This window comes from Salvelinus alpinus, chromosome 17 (assembly GCF_045679555.1).
Source record: "Salvelinus alpinus chromosome 17, SLU_Salpinus.1, whole genome shotgun sequence".
Taxonomy (NCBI): Eukaryota; Metazoa; Chordata; class Actinopteri; order Salmoniformes; family Salmonidae; genus Salvelinus; species Salvelinus alpinus.
In genome coordinates this window covers 5,210,694-5,232,310 of record NC_092102.1, presented here as the reverse complement: position 1 = coordinate 5,232,310, position 21,617 = coordinate 5,210,694, and the positions used below count along the sequence as shown (strand labels likewise).

Genomic DNA, 21,617 nt, shown 5'->3' with positions numbered 1-21,617 from the left:
TTTGTGTCTCTTCAGGAATACAGTGTATAGACCAAATACATATTTTGTTCTAGAGTTCCTGAAGAAGCTAATAATACTGTCCACTGCTGATGCTGAAATTTCAAGAGTTCTGAATATTGGTTTATTATTATCTATGGGAGTGACAACTGTGGTCTTGGTTGAAAATCTTTGAGCCAGTTCGCTGACAGAGTCAACAAAAAATTGTTAAAGGTGGTGGATATGAAATTGGAGTCTTGAATTAGAATCCCATTCATCTTTAATTCAGGATGCTTTTTGGACTTTTCAGCTCCTCTCCCTGTTAGTTTGTTGAGATTTCCCAAATCACTTTGCCATTTCCTTTTGCTTCATTGATCAGGAAGAACTGAGGATTTTTTTTATATGCCTTACCACCGTACTTCTTAGTGATGTTAAATATACGTCTGTCATCATTCTTACCAGACTTCAGTGCTTTTGTCAAGGAAAGATCCCTTCTCTCATCTGCCTCCAGAGGTCCTTGTTGAGCCATGGTAGAGAGGTTTTCCGTCTTGGCTTACGTGAAATTTCCTGGTAAAAGAGGTATCCACTTTGTCAATAGCTGACAGAAATGTTGTGTATCCAGACTCTGGGTCTTCATTGCGTAATAGATCAGACCAGTCAACTTGACTTATAGCTTCTTCACCTTTCGGGATTTTCAGACATGCCAGTTAGTAAGTCAATGGATTTAGTTATTCAATCAGGTCTGTTAGTGAACACCAGATCAATTATAGTCTGGGATGTCTGTGTTACTCTGGTTGATCCTTGTATTATTTGACTCAGGTTGAAATGCTCTGTGATCTAAGTTTTTTCCTGCCAGTTTTGTTTTTCCAGTTTATATTGAAATCACCCATGAAGATGATCTCCTTCTTGTGATGACATTCTTTAAGCATGGCAATAACATGGTGAACAAATTAGATATCAGATGTTGGTGGTCGATATAATCCAATAATAGTTTAAGACATTAGGGGAGAGGAAGACATTCAGCCCCATACATTCAAGGTCATTGGCATGTTTACATATGATACGATTGCATTTAAAGTTATCGTTCATGTAAATAACGAATCTAACCCCCTCTGCCCTCTCCCTCCGGAATATGGGATATCCAGGGACAGTAAAGGCAAAAATAGGAGAGGATTTATTCAGCCATGTTTCAAAGAAACAGAAAAAAATCAAGATTAGAAATAATGTGAGGAATTTTCAGATGACCTCCTAATATTTCTCTAGGCTTGGAACGAGGGTCCCAGAGTATTTTAGCCTGATTAACGGTTTGAAAAAGGTTCATGGTACAATGTTTTCTAAGAGCTGGGTTAAGGGAACTGAGTTTCTGTCTCGAAGGCGGATTTTGTTTGGGACACGTATCAAGAGTTGGCATTAAAATGAAATTATCTGCAGATTGCTCATTCTCTTGAAAAGCCATGTTAGTGACAGAGGTTAAGCTCACATACACAGAATGTCCTTCTCTGAACCAGGTCATATAGGCTACTCAAATATAGATAATTTCAAATCATGCATGTTCCACCATTCATCAATGATTTCGGGTCTGGACGGCTAATTAGGTGGACTTTGCCACTTCTCCCAGAATTGCATCCTCCATATCAGCTATTTTTTCTGCAGGTGTCCTAACTCCAGACTGGGAGCGTGTTACCCTGGGCTGCTTGGGTGTTTGTTGATTCCGGATTGTTTGAATGAAGGCCAGTATTGATTTTTGGCTGCCTTATATTGTATTCCCCAGAGAGTTGCACCGCCTTCGGGGTCCCTTATTATCCTCAGAGTTGTTGGGTTATGATTGTCACTGGTCTCAGTAGCCACTTTACCAGCTTCATTTTAAACATCTTCCCTCTTCTTCTTCTTTTTCTTGGAATGAGAGGTCATTGCTGTAGACTCTGGCTCACCAGATACCAAATCAAATAATTAATTTACTTCACCTTTGTCCTCGGGAGCCGAGAAGTTCTGTTCTTCAACCTGTCTCACTTTCTGTCATTTCAGCTGGGATATGTGATACGTCTGCCCTACTCATGGGGACTGGATTGTTGTCCTGCACATAGTGTGAAAAAGGTTCCTCTATGCACCTTATGTTGTCCAGTGTAGTAGGACTGTACCCTAACAGCTCCTGACCCCCTCTAGAGTGGGATTGTGTCTGCCAGTCCTGTCCACACGCATGGCCTTGTCCATTGTAAAATACTTTGATCCAGTGAGGGTCTACCTTCACAGACCGTGTCATGGGAGTGATGGGTGGTGCTTCAACATATACAAAACTATCTTCATAGGAGCAGTTTGTGAGTTGACCCTTGTATCTTATCATGCGCCTCAACAATCTCCCCACCACCTTACATCCAGCTTTAGTGAGAAACTCAGTCACAACGCTATCATCTGACAAAGGAGCTGATCGTGGACTACAGGAAAAGGCGGGTCGAACAAGCCGCCATTAACATCAACGGGGCTGTAGTGGAGCGGATCGAGAGTTCCTTGGTGTCCACATCACCAACGATCTATCATGGTCCAAACACACCAAGACAGTCGTGAAGAGGGCAACGACAAAACCTTTTCCCCCTCAGGAGACTGAAAGGATTTGGCATGGGTCCCCAGATCCTCAAAAAGTTCTACAGCTGCACCAATCGAGAGCATCCTGACGTGTCGTTTGGTGCAGCTATAGAACTTTTTGAGCATCTGGGGACCCATGCCAAATCATTTCAGTATGGCAACTGCTCGGCATCTGACTGTAAGGTGCTACTGAGGGTAGTGCGTACGGCCAAGTACATCACTGGGGCCAAGCTTCCTGCAATCCAGGACCTACAGTTAAAGAAGTCGGAAGTTTACATACACTTAGGTTGGAGTCATTAAAACTCATTTTTCAACCACTCCACAAATTTCTTGTTGACAAACTATAGTTTTGTTAAGCCAGTTAGGTCATCTATGACAAGTAATTTTTCCAACAATTGTTTGCAGACTACAGATTATTTCACTGTATCACAATTCCAGTGGGTCAGAAGATTACATACACTAAGTTGACTGTGCCTTTAAACAGCTTGGAAAATTCCAGAAAATGATGTCATGGCTTTAGAAGCTTCTGGTTGGCTAATTGACATAATTTCAGTCAATTGGAGGTGTACCTGTGGATGTATTTCAAGGCCTACCTTCAAACTCAGTGCCTCTTTGCTTGACATCATGGAAAAATCAAAAGAAATCAGCCAATAAAAAAATTGTAGACCTCCACAAGTCTGGTTCATCCTTGGGAGCAATTTCCAAACGCCTGAAGGTACCACGTTCATCTGTACAAACAATAGGACGCAAGTATAAACACCATGGGACCACGCAGCCGTCATACCGCTCAGGAAGGAGACGCGTTCTGTCTCCTAGAGATGAACGTACTTGGTGCAAAAAGTGCAAATCAATCCCAGAGCAACAGCAAAGGACCTTGTGAAGATGCTGAAGGAAACACATACAAACGTATCTATATCCACAGTAAAACAAGTCCTATATCGACATAACCTGAAAGGCATCTCAGCAAGGAAGAAGCCACTGCTCCAAAACCGCAATAAAAAAGCCAGACTACGGTTTGCAACTGCACATGGGGACAAAGATCGTACTTTTTGGAGAAATGTCCTCTGGTCTGATGAAACAAAAATAGAACTGTTTGGCCAAAAATTATGTTTGGAGGAAAAAGGGGGATGCTTGCAAGCAGAAGAACACCATCCCAACCGTGAAGCACAGCGGTGGCAGGATCATGTTGTGGGGGTGCTTTGCTGCAGGAGGGACTGGTGCACTTCACAAAATAGATGGCATCATGAGAGAGGAAAATTATGTGGATATATTGAAGCAACATCTCAAGACATCAGTCAGGAAATTAAAGATTGGTCGCAAATGGGTCTTCCAAATGGATAATGACCCCAAGCATACTTCCAAAGTTGTGGCAAAATGGCTTAAGGACAACAAAGTCAAGGTATTGGAGTGGCTATCACAAAGCCCTGACCTCAATCCCATAAAACATTTGTTGGCAGAACTGAAAAGGCATGTGCAAGCAAAGAGGCCTACAAACCTGACTCAGTTACACCAGCTCTGTCAGGAGGAATGGGCCAAAATTCACCCAACTTATTGTGGGAAGCTTGTGGAAGGCTACCCGAAACGTTTGACCCAAGTTAAACAATTTAAATACTAATTGAGTGTATGTAAACTTCTGACCCACTGGAAATGTGATGAAAGAAATAAAAGCTGAAATAAATCATTCTCTCTACTATTATTCTGACATTTCACATTCTTAAAATAAGGTGGTGATCCTAACTGACCTAAGACAGAGAATTTTTACTAGGATTAAATGTCAGGAATTGTGAAAAACTGAGTTTAAATGTATTTGGCTAAGGTGTATGTAAACTTCCGACTTCAACTGTATATAATAGGCGGTGTCAGAGAAATTCCCATAAAATTGTCAGACACTCCAAAACATAGACGGTTTTCTCTGCTACCGTACGGCAAGCGGTACCGGAGCACCAAGTCTTGGACCAAAAGGCTCCTTAACAGCTTCTACCCCTAAGCCATAAGACTGCTGAGCAACTAATCAAAGGGCCACCGGACTATTACATTGACCCCCCCCTCCATTTGTTTTGTACACTGCTGCTGCTCGTTGTTTATTATCTATGCATAGTCACTTCACCCCTACCTACATGTACAAATGACCTCTAACCTGTACCCCCGCACACTGACTCGGTACCGGTACCCCCTGTATATAGCTTCGTTATTGTTATGTTATTGTGTTACTTGTTGATAATTTTTAACTTGAGTTTATTTGGTAAATATTTTCTTAACCAACAGTGCAGTTCAAGAAGAGTTAAGGGCTTGTAAGTATTTCACGATAAGGTCTACACTTGTTGTATTCGGCGCATGAACAAATAAAGTTAGATTTTATTTGAAGTGGTTTGGATGAGTTTCATGTATGAGACTGTGGTAGAGATTCTCCTCCTTAATGGGGTTGGCTACGGCCTCCTCTGTCAGGATTTCTCTCTCATGATAAAAATAAGTAAAACAGTCTCCTTTTTTGACATTTCGTCCCACAACCTTGCTCAAGGTCTCATTTTCCTTGACATCAGTTTTTGCATGGCTGGAAATAGCCACAACTACAGCAGCCATTTTAATTGTAGTGTTAATGTTTAAAGTAATTTGCTTAACATTGAAATGTATCAACAAGACTATTCAGCGAAGATACTTCCTACTCAAGAATTGATGGATGGTTGATAAACATTTTTAAGAATTTGAAGTTAGTATAGCCTGAATATGTGAATTTTTGGTTTGGTGCCTCTAGCTTGAACGGTTCAAGAGTTACTGTTGGTAAGTCGTGTTACGCTAATTTGTGCAAATGTGTATACTTATTAGTTGATAAGTGTTTAAGAAAATGTACTTATGATAGCCTGAACATGAGCAAAGTAGTTTAGAATCTCTAGCTTGAATATGTATAATGTATATAGTTATAGTTTATAAAAGTGTTAAAGAATTTGATAGCCTGAATATTTTAAAGTTGGTCTTGTAGCTTAATTGTCCAAGGAGCAGGACCATTTTTAATGCCTATTTCTGTATCCCCATGGTTCTCATTCAAACCCATGTTAATTTAGGCAAATTTTAAATGGTTATATTAATCAAATGGCCACCCAAACTATTTATATTAAACGCCCCCAACCTGTACCCCCCACATTGACTCGGTATCGGTACTCCCTGTATATAGCCTCGTTACTATTATTTTATTGTGTTAATTATTTTTCTTTTTTTCTAATTTAGTTTATTTAGTAAATATTTTGTTAACTATTTCTTGTTGGTTAAGGGCTTGTAAGTAAGCATTTCTCGGGAAGGTCTACACCTGTTGTATTCGACGCAGCTTGGCTCCTGGACTCCATCCACGCATTTCAAGGCTGCGTTGAAACAATGATTTATCAATGACCCAAGACCAGCTCAGTTAATCCCGACCATTGTGACAATGAGTCGTCATAATGCTGCATTAAATGTACATTATCCTAGGGGCGTTGGCAGACACAATGTAAGTAACTTCATTTATGTCCCCCTAATTGCCCTGAATACCTCGGTTGATCCCACAGCTATTGTATGCAGTAATCATGAGCCTATAAACCAGAGTTATACTGTTAGTACTGAGGCAGCGTGCCCTAGTAGGAAGACCAGAATGGGTAGCAAGGGATACGTTTGTCCTAAATATTTCCAAAACTAAAAGCATTGTATTTGGGAGTAATCATTCACTAAACCCTAAACCTCAACCACATCTCGTAATAAATAATGTGGAAATTGAGCAAGTTGAGATGACTAAACTGCTTGGAGCAACCCTGGATTGTAAACTGTCATGGTCAAAACATATTGATACACCAGTAGATAAGATGGGGGAGAAGTCTGTCCATAATAAAGTGTTGCTCTGCCTTAACAACACTATCAACAAGGCAGGTCCTACAGGCCTTCATTTTGTTGCAGCTAGACTACTGTTCAGTAGTGTGGTCAGGTGCCACAAAGAGGGACTTTAGGAAAATTGCAATTGGCTCAGAACAGGGCAGCACGGCTGGCCCTTAAAAGTACACCGAGAGCTAACATTAATGATATGCATGTCAATCTCTCATGGCTCAAAGTGGAAGAGAGATTGACTTCCTCATTACTTGTTTTTGTGAGAGATGTTGACAAGCTGAATGTACACACAGCTCGGACACCCATGCATACCCCACAAGACATGCCACCAGAGGTCTCTTCACAGTCCCCAAGTCCAGAACAGACTATGGGAGACGCACAGTACTACACAGAGCCATGACTACATGGAACTCTATTCCACATCAGGTAACTGATGCAAGCAGTAAAATCAGATTTAAAAAGCAGGTAAATATACACCTTATGGAACAACGGGGACTGTGAAGAGACACACACAAAAAGGTACAGACCTATTCATACGCACACGTTGTGATATTGTTGTATGTTGGTATTAAACATTTTGTATTGTAGATATGTGGTGGTGTGGGGATGTTATATGATGTACTGTTTTATCTTTTGTTTTATATGTAAGTGCTTTAATATGTTTGGATCCCAGGAAGGGTTGCTGCTGCCTTAGCAAGTACAAATGTGAGAAATAAAATTGTATTTTATATAGTTAAAAAGTATGTTTGGTTTCTAAAATCTTTCGACGAGTAATCTAAGTATGGTCAGTCTAAATATCTCAGCGTTTTTTACCATTCTAGTCTATGGCACTTTTTTGGCATTGAAATGTATTGGTGTCCATAGCAACGTCTCCATTTGGGCTGCTCAATGACATGATATGCTATTATTTCAGCTTTGAATAGCAGAGAAGTACAGGAAGATTTAATATGCCCCAACTTGTCTAAGTTGACTGCAAAGTGGGGAGCTTTAGAATGCTGAAAAAACTCCCATTACAGTGAATGAAGACGGACAAAAGAAAGACAAAGTGTATTAGTTTAAAAGATATCAAAACGTTGTATGCAAGCAATCAAATCCACAGTCTACACGTTATAAAGTTGGAATGGCGTTTCCAGCTTAAATGATGTAAGAGTAGCGTGAAGAACAATAAGAAGAAGAAGTACGACGAAGATCTAAAGTCGGGACTATTTCTTTGTCCCACCTAATGATAATATGAAATAAATCTAGAGTTGTGCATTGAACATTGATTCAACCTATTTCTGCCAAATGTGTATACTGAGGTCTTGTGGGTAATGTAGTCAGAGATGAACAGGTGCCAAGTGAACATACCTGAGGAGCTGGAGCGACTTCCCATGCTGCTGACATCCCGGTCACAGCCACCATTCTCCACCTGCTCCAGCCTCTTACGGGCTGCTCACAGTCAGAGAAACACACGGGTCAATTAAACTGATACACACAGAAAGGGACACTCACTAAAACACTCAGCGCATAAACATACGGTATAAAGATGCATCCTTGAATGCTCCCAATCACATGCACAAACACACAAAGATGCATCCTCACATGCTCATGATCACACACAGTTGCGATCACACACACACACCTCGATTTGAATCAGTATATGTCATTCCAGAGTGATGGCAAAGGCTTACGACCAATGATAGTACTTCGTCCAGTGAGAAAGTCTGCCTGCACTGCATGTCAAAATACCTTAAACTAAGGGCTTCTCCAGCTGAGGTAGGGGAGCAGCTGACATGAATTAATTTCTATTAGCACCTATAGAGAAGCAGCAGTGTGGCTCTTTAAAAATATCCCCACCTTCGTCTATCTCAACGTCCTAAGAGTTGGTCCCTGAGCGTTCTAGGGAAAGGGGACATTAAGGTGAAGCAGTCCTCTAAAGACACAAAAGACAATAATACAAGAAACAACACTTCTATTGCCTCTCCCTCTACGATACGCACTTCCGGTTTGGTTTGGAGCGAGTAGTTGCATTCCGCTTTGCTCCACAGGTAGTATTACAGGTAGTATTACATTTCATTTCATTACAGTACAACAGTTTGATTTGTTTGATCTTAGCTGGCTACATAGCCGTCTTTGTATCCAAGATAATTGTGTAGTCTAGAGTAATTGTCGAGGTTACCTAGCCAGTTAGAGGTTACCTAGCCAGCTACACTTTCAAACAAAGTCAACAATGCAGCCACTGCTAGCTAGCCTATTTCACCAGCCAGCAGTACTATATCATTTTAGTCAATAAGATTTTTTGCAACGTAAGCTTAACTTTCTGAACATTCGAGACGTGTAGTCCACTTGTCATTCCAATCTCCTTTGCATTAGCGTAGCCTCTTCTGTAGCCTGTCAACTATGTGTCTGTCTATCCCTGTTCTCTCCTCTCTGCACAGACCATACAAACGCTTCACACCGCGTGGCCGCTGCTACTCTAACCTGGTGGTCCCAGCGCGCACGACCCACGTGGAGTTCCAGGTCTCAGGCAGCCTCTGGAACTGCCGATCTGCGGCCAACAAGGCAGAGTTCATCTCAGCCTATGCTTCCCTCCAGTCCCTCGACTTCTTGGCACTGACGGAAACATGGATTACCACTGATAACACTGCTACTCCTACTGCTCTCTCCTCGTCTGCCCACGTGTTCTCGCACACCCCGAGAGCTTCTGGTCAGCGGGGTGGTGGCACTGGGATCCTCATCTCTCCCAAGTGGACATTCTCTCTTTCTCCCCTGACCCATCTGTCTATCGCCTCCTTTGAATTCCATGCTGTCACAGTTACCAGCCCTTTCAAGCTTAACATCCTTATCATTTATCGCCCTCCAGGTTCCCTTGGAGAGTTCATCAATGAGCTTGACGCCCTGATAAGTTCCTTTCCTGAGGATGGCTCACCTCTCACAGTTCTGGGTGACTTTAACCTCCCCACGTCTACCTTTGACTCATTCCTCTCTGCCTCCTTCTTTCCACTCCTCTCCTCTTTTGACCTCACCCTCTCACCTTCCCCCCCTACTCACAAGGCAGGCAATACGCTTGACCTCATCTTTACTAGATGCTGTTCTTCCACTAATCTCATTGCAACTCCCCTCCAAGTCTCCGACCACTACCTTGTATCCTTTTCCCTCTCGCTCTCATCCAACACTTCCCACACTGCCCCTACTCGGATGGTATCGCGCCGTCCCAACCTTCGCTCTCTCTCCCCCGCTACTCTCTCCTCTTCCATCCTATCATCTCTTCCCTCTGCTCAAACCTTCTCCAACCTATCTCCTGATTCTGCCTCCTCAACCCTCCTCTCCTCCCTTTCTGCATCCTTTGACTCTCTATGTCCCCTATCCTCCAGGCCGGCTCGGTCCTCCCCTCCTGCTCCGTGGCTCGACGACTCATTGCGAGCTCACAGAACAGGGCTCCGGGCAGCCGAGCGGAAATGGAGGAAAACTCGCCTCCCTGCGGACCTGGCATCCTTTCACTCCCTCCTCTCTACATTCTCCTCTTCTGTCTCTGCTGCTAAAGCCAATTTCTACCACTCTAAATTCCAAGCATCTGCCTCTAACCCTAGGAAGCTCTTTGCCACCTTCTCCTCCCTCCTGAATCCTCCTCCCCCTCCTCCCCCCTCCTCCCTCTCTGCTGATGACTTCGTCAACCATTTTGAAAAGAAGGTCGACGACATCCGATCCTCGTTTGCTAAGTCAAACGACACCGCTGGTTCTGCTCACACTGCCCTACCCTGTGCTTTGACCTCTTTCTCCCCTCTCTCTCCAGATGAAATCTCGCGTCTTGTGACGGCCGGCCGCCCAACAACCTGCCCGCTTGACCCTATCCCCTCCTCTCTTCTCCAGACCATTTCCGGAGACCTTCTCCCTTACCTCACCTCGCTCATCAACTCATCCTTGACCGCTGGCTACGTCCCTTCCGTCTTCAAGAGAGCGAGAGTTGCACCCCTTCTGAAAAAACCTACACTCGATCCCTCCGATGTCAACAACTACAGACCAGTATCCCTTCTTTCTTTTCTCTCCAAAACTCTTGAACGTGCCGTCCTTGGCCAGCTCTCCTGCTATCTCTCTCAGAATGACCTTCTTGATCCAAATCAGTCAGGTTTCAAGACTAGTCATTCAACTGAGACTGCTCTTCTCTGTGTCACGGAGGCGCTCCGCACTGCTAAAGCTAACTCTCTCTCCTCTGCTCTCATCCTTCTAGACCTATCGGCTGCCTTTGATACTGTGAACCATCAGATCCTCCTCTCCACCCTCTCCGAGCTGGGCATCTCCGGCGCGGCCCACGCTTGGATTGCGTCCTACCTGACAGGTCGCTCCTACCAGGTGGCGTGGCGAGAATCTGTCTCCGCACCATGTGCTCTCACCACTGGTGTCCCCCAGGGCTCTGTTCTAGGCCCTCTCCTATTCTCGCTATACACCAAGTCACTTGGCTCTGTCATATCCTCACATGGTCTCTCCTATCATTGCTATGCAGACGACACACAATTAATCTTCTCCTTTCCCCCCTCTGATAACCAGGTGGTGAATCGCATCTCTGCATGTCTGGCAGACATATCAGTGTGGATGACGGATCACCACCTCAAGCTGAACCTCGGCAAGACGGAGCTGCTCTTCCTCCCGGGGAAGGACTGCCCGTTCCATGATCTCGCCATCACGGTTGACAACTCCATTGTGTCCTCCTCCCAGAGTGCTAAGAACCTTGGCGTGATCCTGGACAACACCCTGTCGTTCTCAACTAACATCAAGGCGGTGACCCGTTCCTGTAGGTTCATGCTCTACAACATTCGCAGAGTACGACCCTGCCTCACGCAGGAAGCGGCGCAGGTCCTAATCCAGGCACTTGTCATCTCCCGTCTGGATTACTGCAACTCGCTGTTGGCTGGGCTCCCTGCCTGTGCCATTAAACCCCTACAACTCATCCAGAACGCCGCAGCCCGTCTGGTGTTCAACTTTCCCAAGTTCTCTCACGTCACCCCGCTCCTCCGCTCTCTCCACTGGCTTCCAGTTGAAGCTCGCATCCGCTACAAGACCATGGTGCTTGCCTACGGAGCTGTGAGGGGAACGGCACCTCCGTACCTTCAGGCTCTGATCAGGCCCTACACCCAAACAAGGGCACTGCGTTCATCCACCTCTGGCCTGCTCGCCTCCCTACCTCTGAGGAAGTACAGTTCCCGCTCAGCCCAGTCAAAACTGTTCGCTGCTCTGGCACCCCAATGGTGGAACAAACTCCCTCACGACGCCAGGTCAGCGGAGTCAATCACCACCTTCCGGAGACACCTGAAACCCCACCTCTTTAAGGAATACCTAGGATGGGATGGAGTGGTCCTTCTGGCCCCCCCCCCCTTGGAAGAGTTGGATGCACTATTGTGAAGTGGTTGTTCCACTGGATATCGTGGGGTGAATGCACCAGTTTGTAGGTCGCTCTGGATAAGAGCGTCTGCTAAATGACTTAAATGTAATGTAATGTAATGTTCTAGCTCCTGCTCTCTCTCTCTTTCTCACTCCATCTCACAGCGTATCTGGAGCAAAATCCTTACCTTCCAACCTGCTTAGCCCAACGCTAGTCTGCAACTTCATTGTTTGTTCAAATGTGATACATTTCTGACCTAACGTTAAGTTCGCTCTTGAATAGCAGTGGTATTTGGGCATGGCATTTTGAAAAAAATTAAGTACGTTTCTAGATTTTGTATTTATTTAAATGTATTTGGGTACATCTTCCGACTCCAAATCAACAAATATGGGCGCTTAATGACTTACATAACATTTACCACTTTGATAATTGTGCCACCGGTAGGATTAGTAACACCAAGGACATATTTTGGTAATTGAGGATTTTCATAAATGGAAGCCACAGAATCTATGGACATTAATTAGTAAAAAATGTATTTAGTGGCCTCTCGAGTGGCGCAGTGCGAGCTGTGCCACAAGAGATCCTGGTTCGAGTCCAGGCTCTGTCGCAGCCGGCGGCGACCGGGAGACCCATGGGGCACTGCACAATTGGCCCAGCATCGTCCGGGTTAGGGGAGGTGGCAGGGATGTTCCTGTCCCATTGCACACTAGCGAATCCTGTGGCGGGCCGGGAGCAGTGCACGCTGACACAGTCGCCAGGAGTAGTGTTTCCTCCGACACATTGGTGCGGCTGGCTTCCGGGTTAAGCGGGCATTGCGTCAAGAAGCAGTGCGGCTTGTTTGGGTTGTGTTTCGGAGGATGCACACCCCTCGACCTTCGCCTCATATGAGTCCGTATGGGAATTGCAGCGATGGGACAAGACTAACTACCCATTGGATACCACGAAATTGGGGAGAAAAAGGGGTAAAAAATTATAATATTTAGTAAAGTCATTTGATTAATCATTTTGCTCACAATGTAATTTCATTTAATTTAAATTGAGTAACACAGTAATGAAGCTTTTCATTTTGACAGAATACCACCAAATTATCACTGGGAAGCACAAATTTATGATGAACTAATCATTTACTTTAATATAGACCCCTCCCACGATTATGGTTTCCCACTGGAGGAAATGGTCAAGGTCCTTGTCTATCTTTGTAATTAGTGATTTTCAAGGCGGTTACACCAATTACAAATCTTAAAATTGTTTTATTTTTATTTAACCTTCATTTAACTAGGCAAGTTGGGAGCCCCATTATATAAAAAAATAGAAAAGGTATTTTAATAGCCTTTGTTTTTATTGTTCTATACTATATATTAAATATTTTGTATACTTTCTAGCATTCAAAATAATAGATAGATATCCCTAAATCCCCAAAATATGTCACTACAACTCTAATCATCACCACTGGGACAAGCCAATTTGCTTGCCCTGACTACATTAAACAATGCACAAAAAAATTACGTTCTTTCAGTCGACATCTCAATATGGGACACGCCCTCGTGCGGGTCATTCGCTGAAGCCTTATTCAATCATGCCCAACAGGCCAATCAGGTCTTTGCGGGTGTAAGCACCCACCTTCCTATATAACGGGCCGTAAGCCCTGGTTCCCTCATTCTTCTGATTGCTTGTCTGTTTGCTTTTGAGCCTGTTTAGCAGCTTTCTTCAGAAAAAGTAGCTCTCAACTTTACTGTTCCATTCTGTTTGGGTTACAAGTTTCAAGATGTATTAGTCGTATGTATGGGAATCATATGGTATACACCGTCGAACAAAATACTTACTTGCAGGTTTCCGTCTCAACAATGCAACAAAAACAAATAAAATAAGAATACATACATAAAGTAAATGGATCAGTAGAATAGAATACATTTTGAAGCATAAGTTTACTACAGGAAGGCATAATTTACAGTCCATTTTAACACATGTTTTGGGGAAGGGGCAATTGGTGTTTAAATTGTGCAGTACTTAGCAATCATAATGAGTCTGTAAGCAGCAGTTTTGATGCATGGGTAGAATTCAGACCCTTTGACTTTTTCACATTTTGTTACATTACAGCCTTATTCTAAAATTGAATAAACTGTTTTTCCCTCATCAATCTAAAAACAATACCCCATAATGAAAAAGCAAAAACAATTCTTTGGAAATGTTTGCAAGTTTATGACGCCACAAGCTTGGCACACCTGTATTTGGGGAGTTTCTCCCATTCCTCTCTGCAGATCCTCTCAAGCTCTGTCAGGTGGGATGGGGAGCGTCGCTACACAGCTATTTTCAGCTACTCCTGTGTTGTCTTGGTTGTGTGCTTAGGGGTTGTTGACCTGTTGGAAGGTGAACCTTCACCCCAGCCTGAGGTCCTGAGTGCTCTGGAGCAGGTTTTCAGCAAGGATATCGCTGTACTTTGCTCCATTCATCTTTCCCTCGATCCTGACTAGTCTCCCAGTCCCTTCTGCTGAAAAACATTCCCACAGCATGATGCTTCCACCACCATGCTTCACCGTAGGGATGGTGCCAGGTTTCTTCCAGACGTGACACTTGGCATGCAGGCCAGAGTTCAATCTTTGTTTCATCAGACCTTTAGGTCTTTAGGTGCCTTTTGGCAAACTCCAAGCAGGCTGTCATGTTCCTTTTACTGAGGAGTGGCTTCCGTCTGGCCTGATTCCTGGAGTGCTGTAGAAACAGTTGTCCTTCTGGAAGTTTCTCCCATCTCCACAGAGGAACTCTGAAGCTCTGTCAGAGTGACCATCAGGTTCTTGGTCACCTCCCTGACAAAGGCCCTTCTCCCCCGATTGTTCAGTTTGGCCGGGTGGCCAGCTCTGGGAAGAGTCTTGGTTGTTCCAAACTTCTTCCATTTAAGAATGATGGAGGCCACTGTGTTCTTGGGGACCTTCAATACTGCAGACATTTTTTGTTACCCTTCCCTCCCCAGATCTGTGACTCGACACAATCCTGTCTTGGAGTTCTACAGACAATTCCTTGGACCTCATGGTTTGGTTTTTGCTCTGACATGCACTGTCAACTGTGGGACCTTATATATACAGGTGTGTGCCTTTCCAAATCATGTCCAATCAATTTAATTTACCACAGATGGACTCCAATCAAGTTGTAGAAACATCTCAAGGATGATCAATGGAAACAAGATGCACCTGAGCTCAATTTCGAGTCTCATAGCAAAGGGTCTGAATACTTGTGTAAATAAGGTATATCAGTTATTTATTTTTAATACTTTTGCAAAAGTTCCTAAAACCCTGTTTTTGCTTTGTCATTATGGGGTATTGTTTGTAGATTGATGAGAAAAAAAAGAATCAATTTTTGAATGGGTCTGTAAAGTATTTTTGTTGTTGCTGAAAAAGTCAATACTTTCCGAAGGCACTGTATATGTGTGTGTGTGTGTGTGGGTGTGTGTGTGTGTGTGTATGTGTGTGTGTGTGTATGTCTGTGTGTGTGTGTGTGTGTGTGTGGGTGTGGGTGTGGGTGTGGGGGTGTGGGTGTGGGTGTATATGTCTGTGTGGGTATATGTCTGTGTGGGTGTGTGTGTATATGTCTGTGTGGGTGTGTGTGTATGTCTGAGTGGGTGTGTATGTCTGAGTGTGTCTGTGTGGGTGTGTGCATGAGTGATTGCATGTGTGCTAAGGTACAGAAAATCAGAGCAGGTGGTCAGTCCAGTTCAATTGTTCAGCAGTCTGAGCAAGTTGAGGTGACTTGTAGATAAAAACTGTCTCTGAGCCTGTTGGTATCAGACATCATGCTCCGATACCGTCTGCCCGACAGTAAGGGAGTGAACAGCTCGTGGCTGGGGTGTGTGGGGTCCTTGATGCTGCGGGCCTTCCTCAGGCAACATTTCGAGAAGATGTCCTGGAAGGGTGGGAGCACGGTCCCAGTGATGTACTTGGCCGTTTTCACCACCCGCTGGAGGGCCATGTCGTCCTGGACGAGCAATTCAGCCACTTTAGGAAGTAGCGACACTGTTGCACTCTCTTAACAAGAGCGGTGGTGTTGTTGGTACATGTTAAGTCCTCGGTGATGTGGACGCAGAGGAACTTAAAACTGCTGATTCTCTACTGCAGTCCCATTGATGTGGATCGGAGCATGTTCCCTCCTCTGCTTCCTGAAGTCAACAATCAAAACTTTTGTTATGCTGATGTTAAAGGAGAGGTTGTAGTCCTGGAACAACAATGCCAATTCACCTACCTCCTCCCTATAGGCTGACTCGTCGTTGTTGGTTATCAGGCTTACAACCGTGGTGTCGCCAGCAAACTTGATGTTGTGCAAAGCCACGCAGTCGTGGGTGAACAATGAGTACAGCAGAGGGCTGAGGACACTCCTGGGGTGCCCCTGTATTAAGAGTCAGTGTGGAGGAGGTGTTGCAATCCTCACCGCCTGTTGTCTGCCCGTCAGGCAGTCCTGGATCCAGTTGCAAAGGGTGGTGTCCAGACCTAGGGCTCTGAGCTTGGTGTCAAGCTTGGAGGGAACAATAGTGTTCACGAGTCTGAGTTGTCGAACATCAATTCAAGTTTGGGTCTGTGTTGTCTTTTTGCGTCCCTAATGGACTGTGGAGCTTGCACCTGCTTGCCTTGCATGCGTAGCGCGCCACTGAGTCGTCGGGGTTTGTTCTGCTGACATTGAATGCTGCAGTACAGGCTCTCACAGCATTGTATGGATACCTCTGATCATCGAGGGGTTTTTGGTAGGGGTATATCCAGATTTTTATTGTGGGTACAACATCACCAGGCCGGACAGTTCCCCGTCCCTTCCCGGGACAAGTTGCTCACATGCACAAGGGAGCCGTAAGTCAAATCAAATCAAAAGCTGTGTTCGAAAACCCATACTAACATACTGTATACTCAGTGGCGTGCCGTGGGCCTGGGGCCTAGGCCTTCAGTGAGGTACTACACAGTCCCACCCGAATTAATCCACCTCTTATTACCATCATTATGCCATGGCTCTAGACACTATACATTTAGACAGAAACGCAGTATAACCAGGCGTTGCGTCACCTTGAAATTGACAAATTGACATTTTTGGGTAAACAGTGTTTAACAGACAACTCAAGTTTGCAAAGCCAGTGTGGTTCCAAACACCAAATCGATCACTTGCAAATAATAGGCATTCCCAGCTGTACAGTTTGCAGTGCTTCTCGGAGCCATAGCGCTCGTAGTTGAAACTTTGAAAGTGGCGAGCGAACGAACCCCTTTCCCGCCTGTGACAGGCTTTGTGGCGTCGGGCGACCTCTCCTTACAATGTCTAACTTTTCTTGAAAAGTTCGTCTTGAGAATGGCGTTATAATTATATCCTCGACCAAATCGATATCTTCTCCTCCTTCCGCCATTGTGGGTTGAAAAAACAGCTTAGTAGAAGGCGAATTAATTCGTTTATCAAATTCAGTTTCCTAGATCTGCATAGACCTGCCCATAGGACCTGCCTCTCAATATTGGTAATCCAATCAAAAGACGTGGACGCACTACGCCTGCTAGCTGGCTCCTGTGTAACACTGGAGCCAGCCAGCAGGCGTACAATAGCCAACTCTAAAGCTGATTGGTTGACACAAAATTTTAATTTCCATTCACTTTAAGCTACAAGCGCCCGCACTGTTGATTCTGAAGGCCCGAGGGCAGATTTTAGACCCCTGGCAACACATGATGGCTGAATATGATTGGATAAAAGATCTAACATAAAGACCAGCCCTCCAAATCTCAACCTGGGGCTGGAAGCAGTGCAACCAAGAGGAAAGCTATGAAATGAAGAGTATAACTCTTACTCTGGGGAATAATTTAATACATATTTGTGGGAAAATATATTTAAAAAAATATATATATTCTGATGATGTTTAGGCCAGCAGAGAAGGCCTTGCAGGCCCTGACGGCCCACCACTGTGTATACTACATACTTAATGAGTATATACTGCATACTATATATTATTAGTTAATTTTAGTATACTGTAAACGAACAGTATCCTTTCAGTTGAGCGTGCTAGCGCTTTGCCCGTCTACAGGAAGTTCATGCTGTTGCTATGCAACATCTCGCTAGCTTGTTAGGGTAACAAATTACTAGCTAGACATTTTACAACTTCGGGTGTGTTCTTAAATTCAATCTGGAGTGCCAGAGTGCGCTCAGAGTACGCTCTGGGCGTTTGTAAATTCAGAGCGTTGTCAGATTGTCCGTTTGTAAATTCTGAGCATTTCGCTCTCAGAGCGCACACTGGACGCTCTAGCCAAGGAGTAGGGTTGATTCCAGCGTTCTGACCTAACAACAGCAGTCAAGCACCCAAGCTAACTGGCTCATGTTGGCTAGCTTGCACTCTGACCATTTTACTCGGCCTAGCAAAGCTGGATAGGCAGTTTTCATATTATCCAAAGCGTTGGTGACAAACTGTACTGCTGGCAACAATTTAATTACACATTTTTGCCGACGTTTACTGACACCGGCCATATTCATCAGGTGTTGAGCGCTCGTAAATTCATCAGTTGTTCTGCGCTCTAGTCTAGTACATTGAAATCGGAGTAGATAAACAGAGCCAATTTACGAAAGCACCCGAATGTCCATTGAAAACTACAACGACTATCCCACTCAGCTAAACTAAGAATGACGTGAATAATCAAGTCAATAAACGTTGGGTAGTTAGTTAGATAGAATATAGTTAATATACTGTCAAGTTTGATGTATTAGTAGCCAACTAATCAAATCAAAAGTTATCACATGAGTACGCAGTTCAGCAGGTGCTATGGAGGGTGCAGTGAAATACTTATATTACTAGCTCCTAACAATGCAATAAAATGTCAAACAATTAAAATATGGAGAAAAAAATATACAAAAATACAAGAAATCAAGAACGCCGGGACAAATGCAATCAACAAGCCAAATAACACTGTAACAGTACTCAAATGCAATCTATACGTATGTACACCAGAAGTGACCAGTGGTTCAATGTCTCTATATCATGAGACCGCAGGAATGGCTGTGTGTGCGCACGAGTGTGAGTGTGTATGTAAGTGTGTGTGCACAGGTTTCTGAGTTTGACGTGTGTGTGTGTGATAGCTTGTGTGTGTGTTTTGTGTGAGTGAGTGTGCATCACAGGGCACGGTACTGGGCGGAGGCCGGCTAGTGGTGACTGTTAAACTGTCTGAAGTCCTGGTAATAGAATATGTTTTTTTATCTCTCTGTCTTAGTTCTGATGCACCTGTACCGTCTCCTTCTGTCGGACGGTAGCCGAGTGAACAGGCCTTGGCTTGGGTGGTTGAGGTCCTTAATGATCTTCTTGGCCTTTCTTTGACATCGGGTGCTGTAGATGACCTGGAGGGTAAGCAGTACCACCGGTGATGAGTTGGACTGCCTGCACCATCCTCTGGAGAGCCATACGGTTGAGAGCGGAGCTGTTAACCATTCCAGGCGGTGATGCAGCCTGTAGAATACTCTCAATGGTGCATCTGTAGAAGTTCGTGACGGTCTAGGGCCATGCCAAATTTCTTCAGCTGCCTGAGGTTGTAGAGGTGCTGTTGCGCCTTCTTCACAAAGATGTTGGTGTGGCGAGACCATTTCAGGACCTCAGTAATGTGCACGCCAAGAAACTTGAAGCTTTTGACCCTATCCACTGAGGCCTGTCAACTGCAGCCAAAATATGCCTTTACAAGGTGTCAAAAGCATTCCATAGGGATGCTGGCCCATGTTGATGCCATTGCTTCCCACAGCTGTGTCAAGTTGGCTGGATGTCCTTTGGGTGGTGGACCATTCTTGATACACACGAGAAACTGTTGAGTGTGAAAAACCCAGCAGCGTTCCCGTTCTTGACACAAACCGGTGTGCCTGGATCCTACTACCATACCCCATTCAAAGGCACTTAAATCTTTTGTCTTGCCCATTCACATGTCTCAATTATCTCCAGGCTTAAACATCCTTCTTTAACCTGTCTCTTCCCCTTCATCTACACTGATTGAAGTGGATTTAACAAGTGACATCAATAAGGGTTCATATCTTTCACCTGAATTCACCTGGTCAGTCTGTCATGTAAAGAACAGTTTGTTTTGTATACTCAGTGTATGTTGATAACAGGTAGGGAAAAAATATATATATATAATTTCTATTCTATATGAAATTTATTGCAAAAAAAAACAAACATATTAAATAAATGAAGAAGCCCTTAAATTTTCCTTATGCAAAACCATATCGGAGACTCAGAGCAGACAAAATAATGGTACAATTACATCGAAACGGTTTAAAATGTAATTTGATACATATCAGGGTTCATTTGCTAATCGATGGCCATAATATTGGGTCAAATTACATTTAATTAGACCTATGATTCATTTCAGCTAATTAATGTATTAAAGGAATAGTTTACTTCCAAAACGACAACACTGAAGCTCATTTCTGAAGCTTCTATATTGCAATGGTCTACACACCATATAAATATAATCGATTTTACACAGTATACTATAATTCCCAGAGTGCATTTCACTTCCCAGGGTGCAATGCTCCTCCCATGGCTGCTGGCTGGCTAGTGGCTACTGCTAGCAAGCCCAGACAAATGCAAAGTAGTCTAAATATATTGCTGTCAAGTTATGAGTGCACTTCCCATTACTTTGGGTTGTGTAATCACATTATAATTCTCACATGAATGTGATGCTGAATGTACGTTCATGACTATAACCAGCTTTCCATCCAAACTTTTTATGCGAGTAAACTACATATCAGATAAAACATTTTATGACAGGCCTGATGGAAACAGAACACTATTCTGTAAACTTTCCAAAAGTCGACAAAACAAAATACGCTAGACAAGATGGGATCTTTTGTGTCATTAAAATGAATTATGCGAGAAATATAGGTGGAAACACTTTTATGTACAAATATTGATATAATAACCATCATATCGAAGTAAACTTACAAAACTTACAAACTTACAAAATTTTTTATTTGGTACATGGGAATTTAACCGCAAAAGTTATTTGTATGCACTACGTCATCACGCACTGTTTTTTTATGCAGATTTTAGAATATTTACATAACAATCTGTCGCCAATTGGACGGAAACCTAGCTATTGTCACTCAAAAAGGATTATAATTTAGTAGAATAACATGTTACAATGCATATGTGTGAAATTGATTTCTATGTCATTTTGGAACTAAACCGTCCGTGCACCGCACTGCGTTGTTCAGTTTTTACTTTGTTGTTTCTGTGGGCTGGCCCTCATCAGCTCTGTAATCAATGTAATCCCATAGTTCGCTTCTGCAGCCAGTTTTGTCAAACTTCGGACATAAAGGCACGATGTTTTCATTAGAAGAAGCCATGCTGTTCGCAATTTATCTCTCCTCTCTCCTTGCTTCTCAAAAGTGTCTCACGCTATCATCTGCAAGTAGCCTGGCTAGCTACTGCTCCCATGAGAACATTCAGACAAATTACTAGACAGACTCGATGTACTCAATTCGTACATGACGTGACAGCAGTACCGAAAGTTACAGCAATTCTAGTACCGAACCGTTTTTCAAATTCTATTTCATGTTTCGGTATACTGTGCAACACTCACTATTCCATGTTAGCCTAGTAGACCCCCCCCCCCCCCATCACTTTGAACCCCCAGAAACGGTGGATTTTAAAGACGCACTCCAGTCTCCTTTTCACCTAATTTATCAACCGATTTACTTAACAAAATATATATCTCAATAGGTGGTTCAGGTATGTCATGACAGGGCTCAAGTGGGGAGGTGGGCTGCAAATTCAGTCCGGGACCTGGGAAATAACATTTTAGAGCCCCCCCACCCCCATTTTGGCAGGGAAGAACACATTTTGCTGTTTTAAACCTAATTTCCTCAAATTCTACACATTTTG

General features: G+C 43.8%; 1 protein-coding gene across 1 annotated transcript in view; it reads right to left on the bottom strand.

Annotated features, from left to right (window-relative positions):
* Positions 1-21,617, bottom strand: part of ccdc186 (coiled-coil domain-containing protein 186) — a 112,090-nt gene that overhangs the window by 16,955 nt on the left and 73,518 nt on the right. The window contains exon 13 of the mRNA XM_071346980.1: positions 7,750-7,830. Coding sequence (XP_071203081.1) covers positions 7,750-7,830 — 81 coding nt within the window. The remainder of the gene's footprint in view (positions 1-7,749; positions 7,831-21,617) is intronic.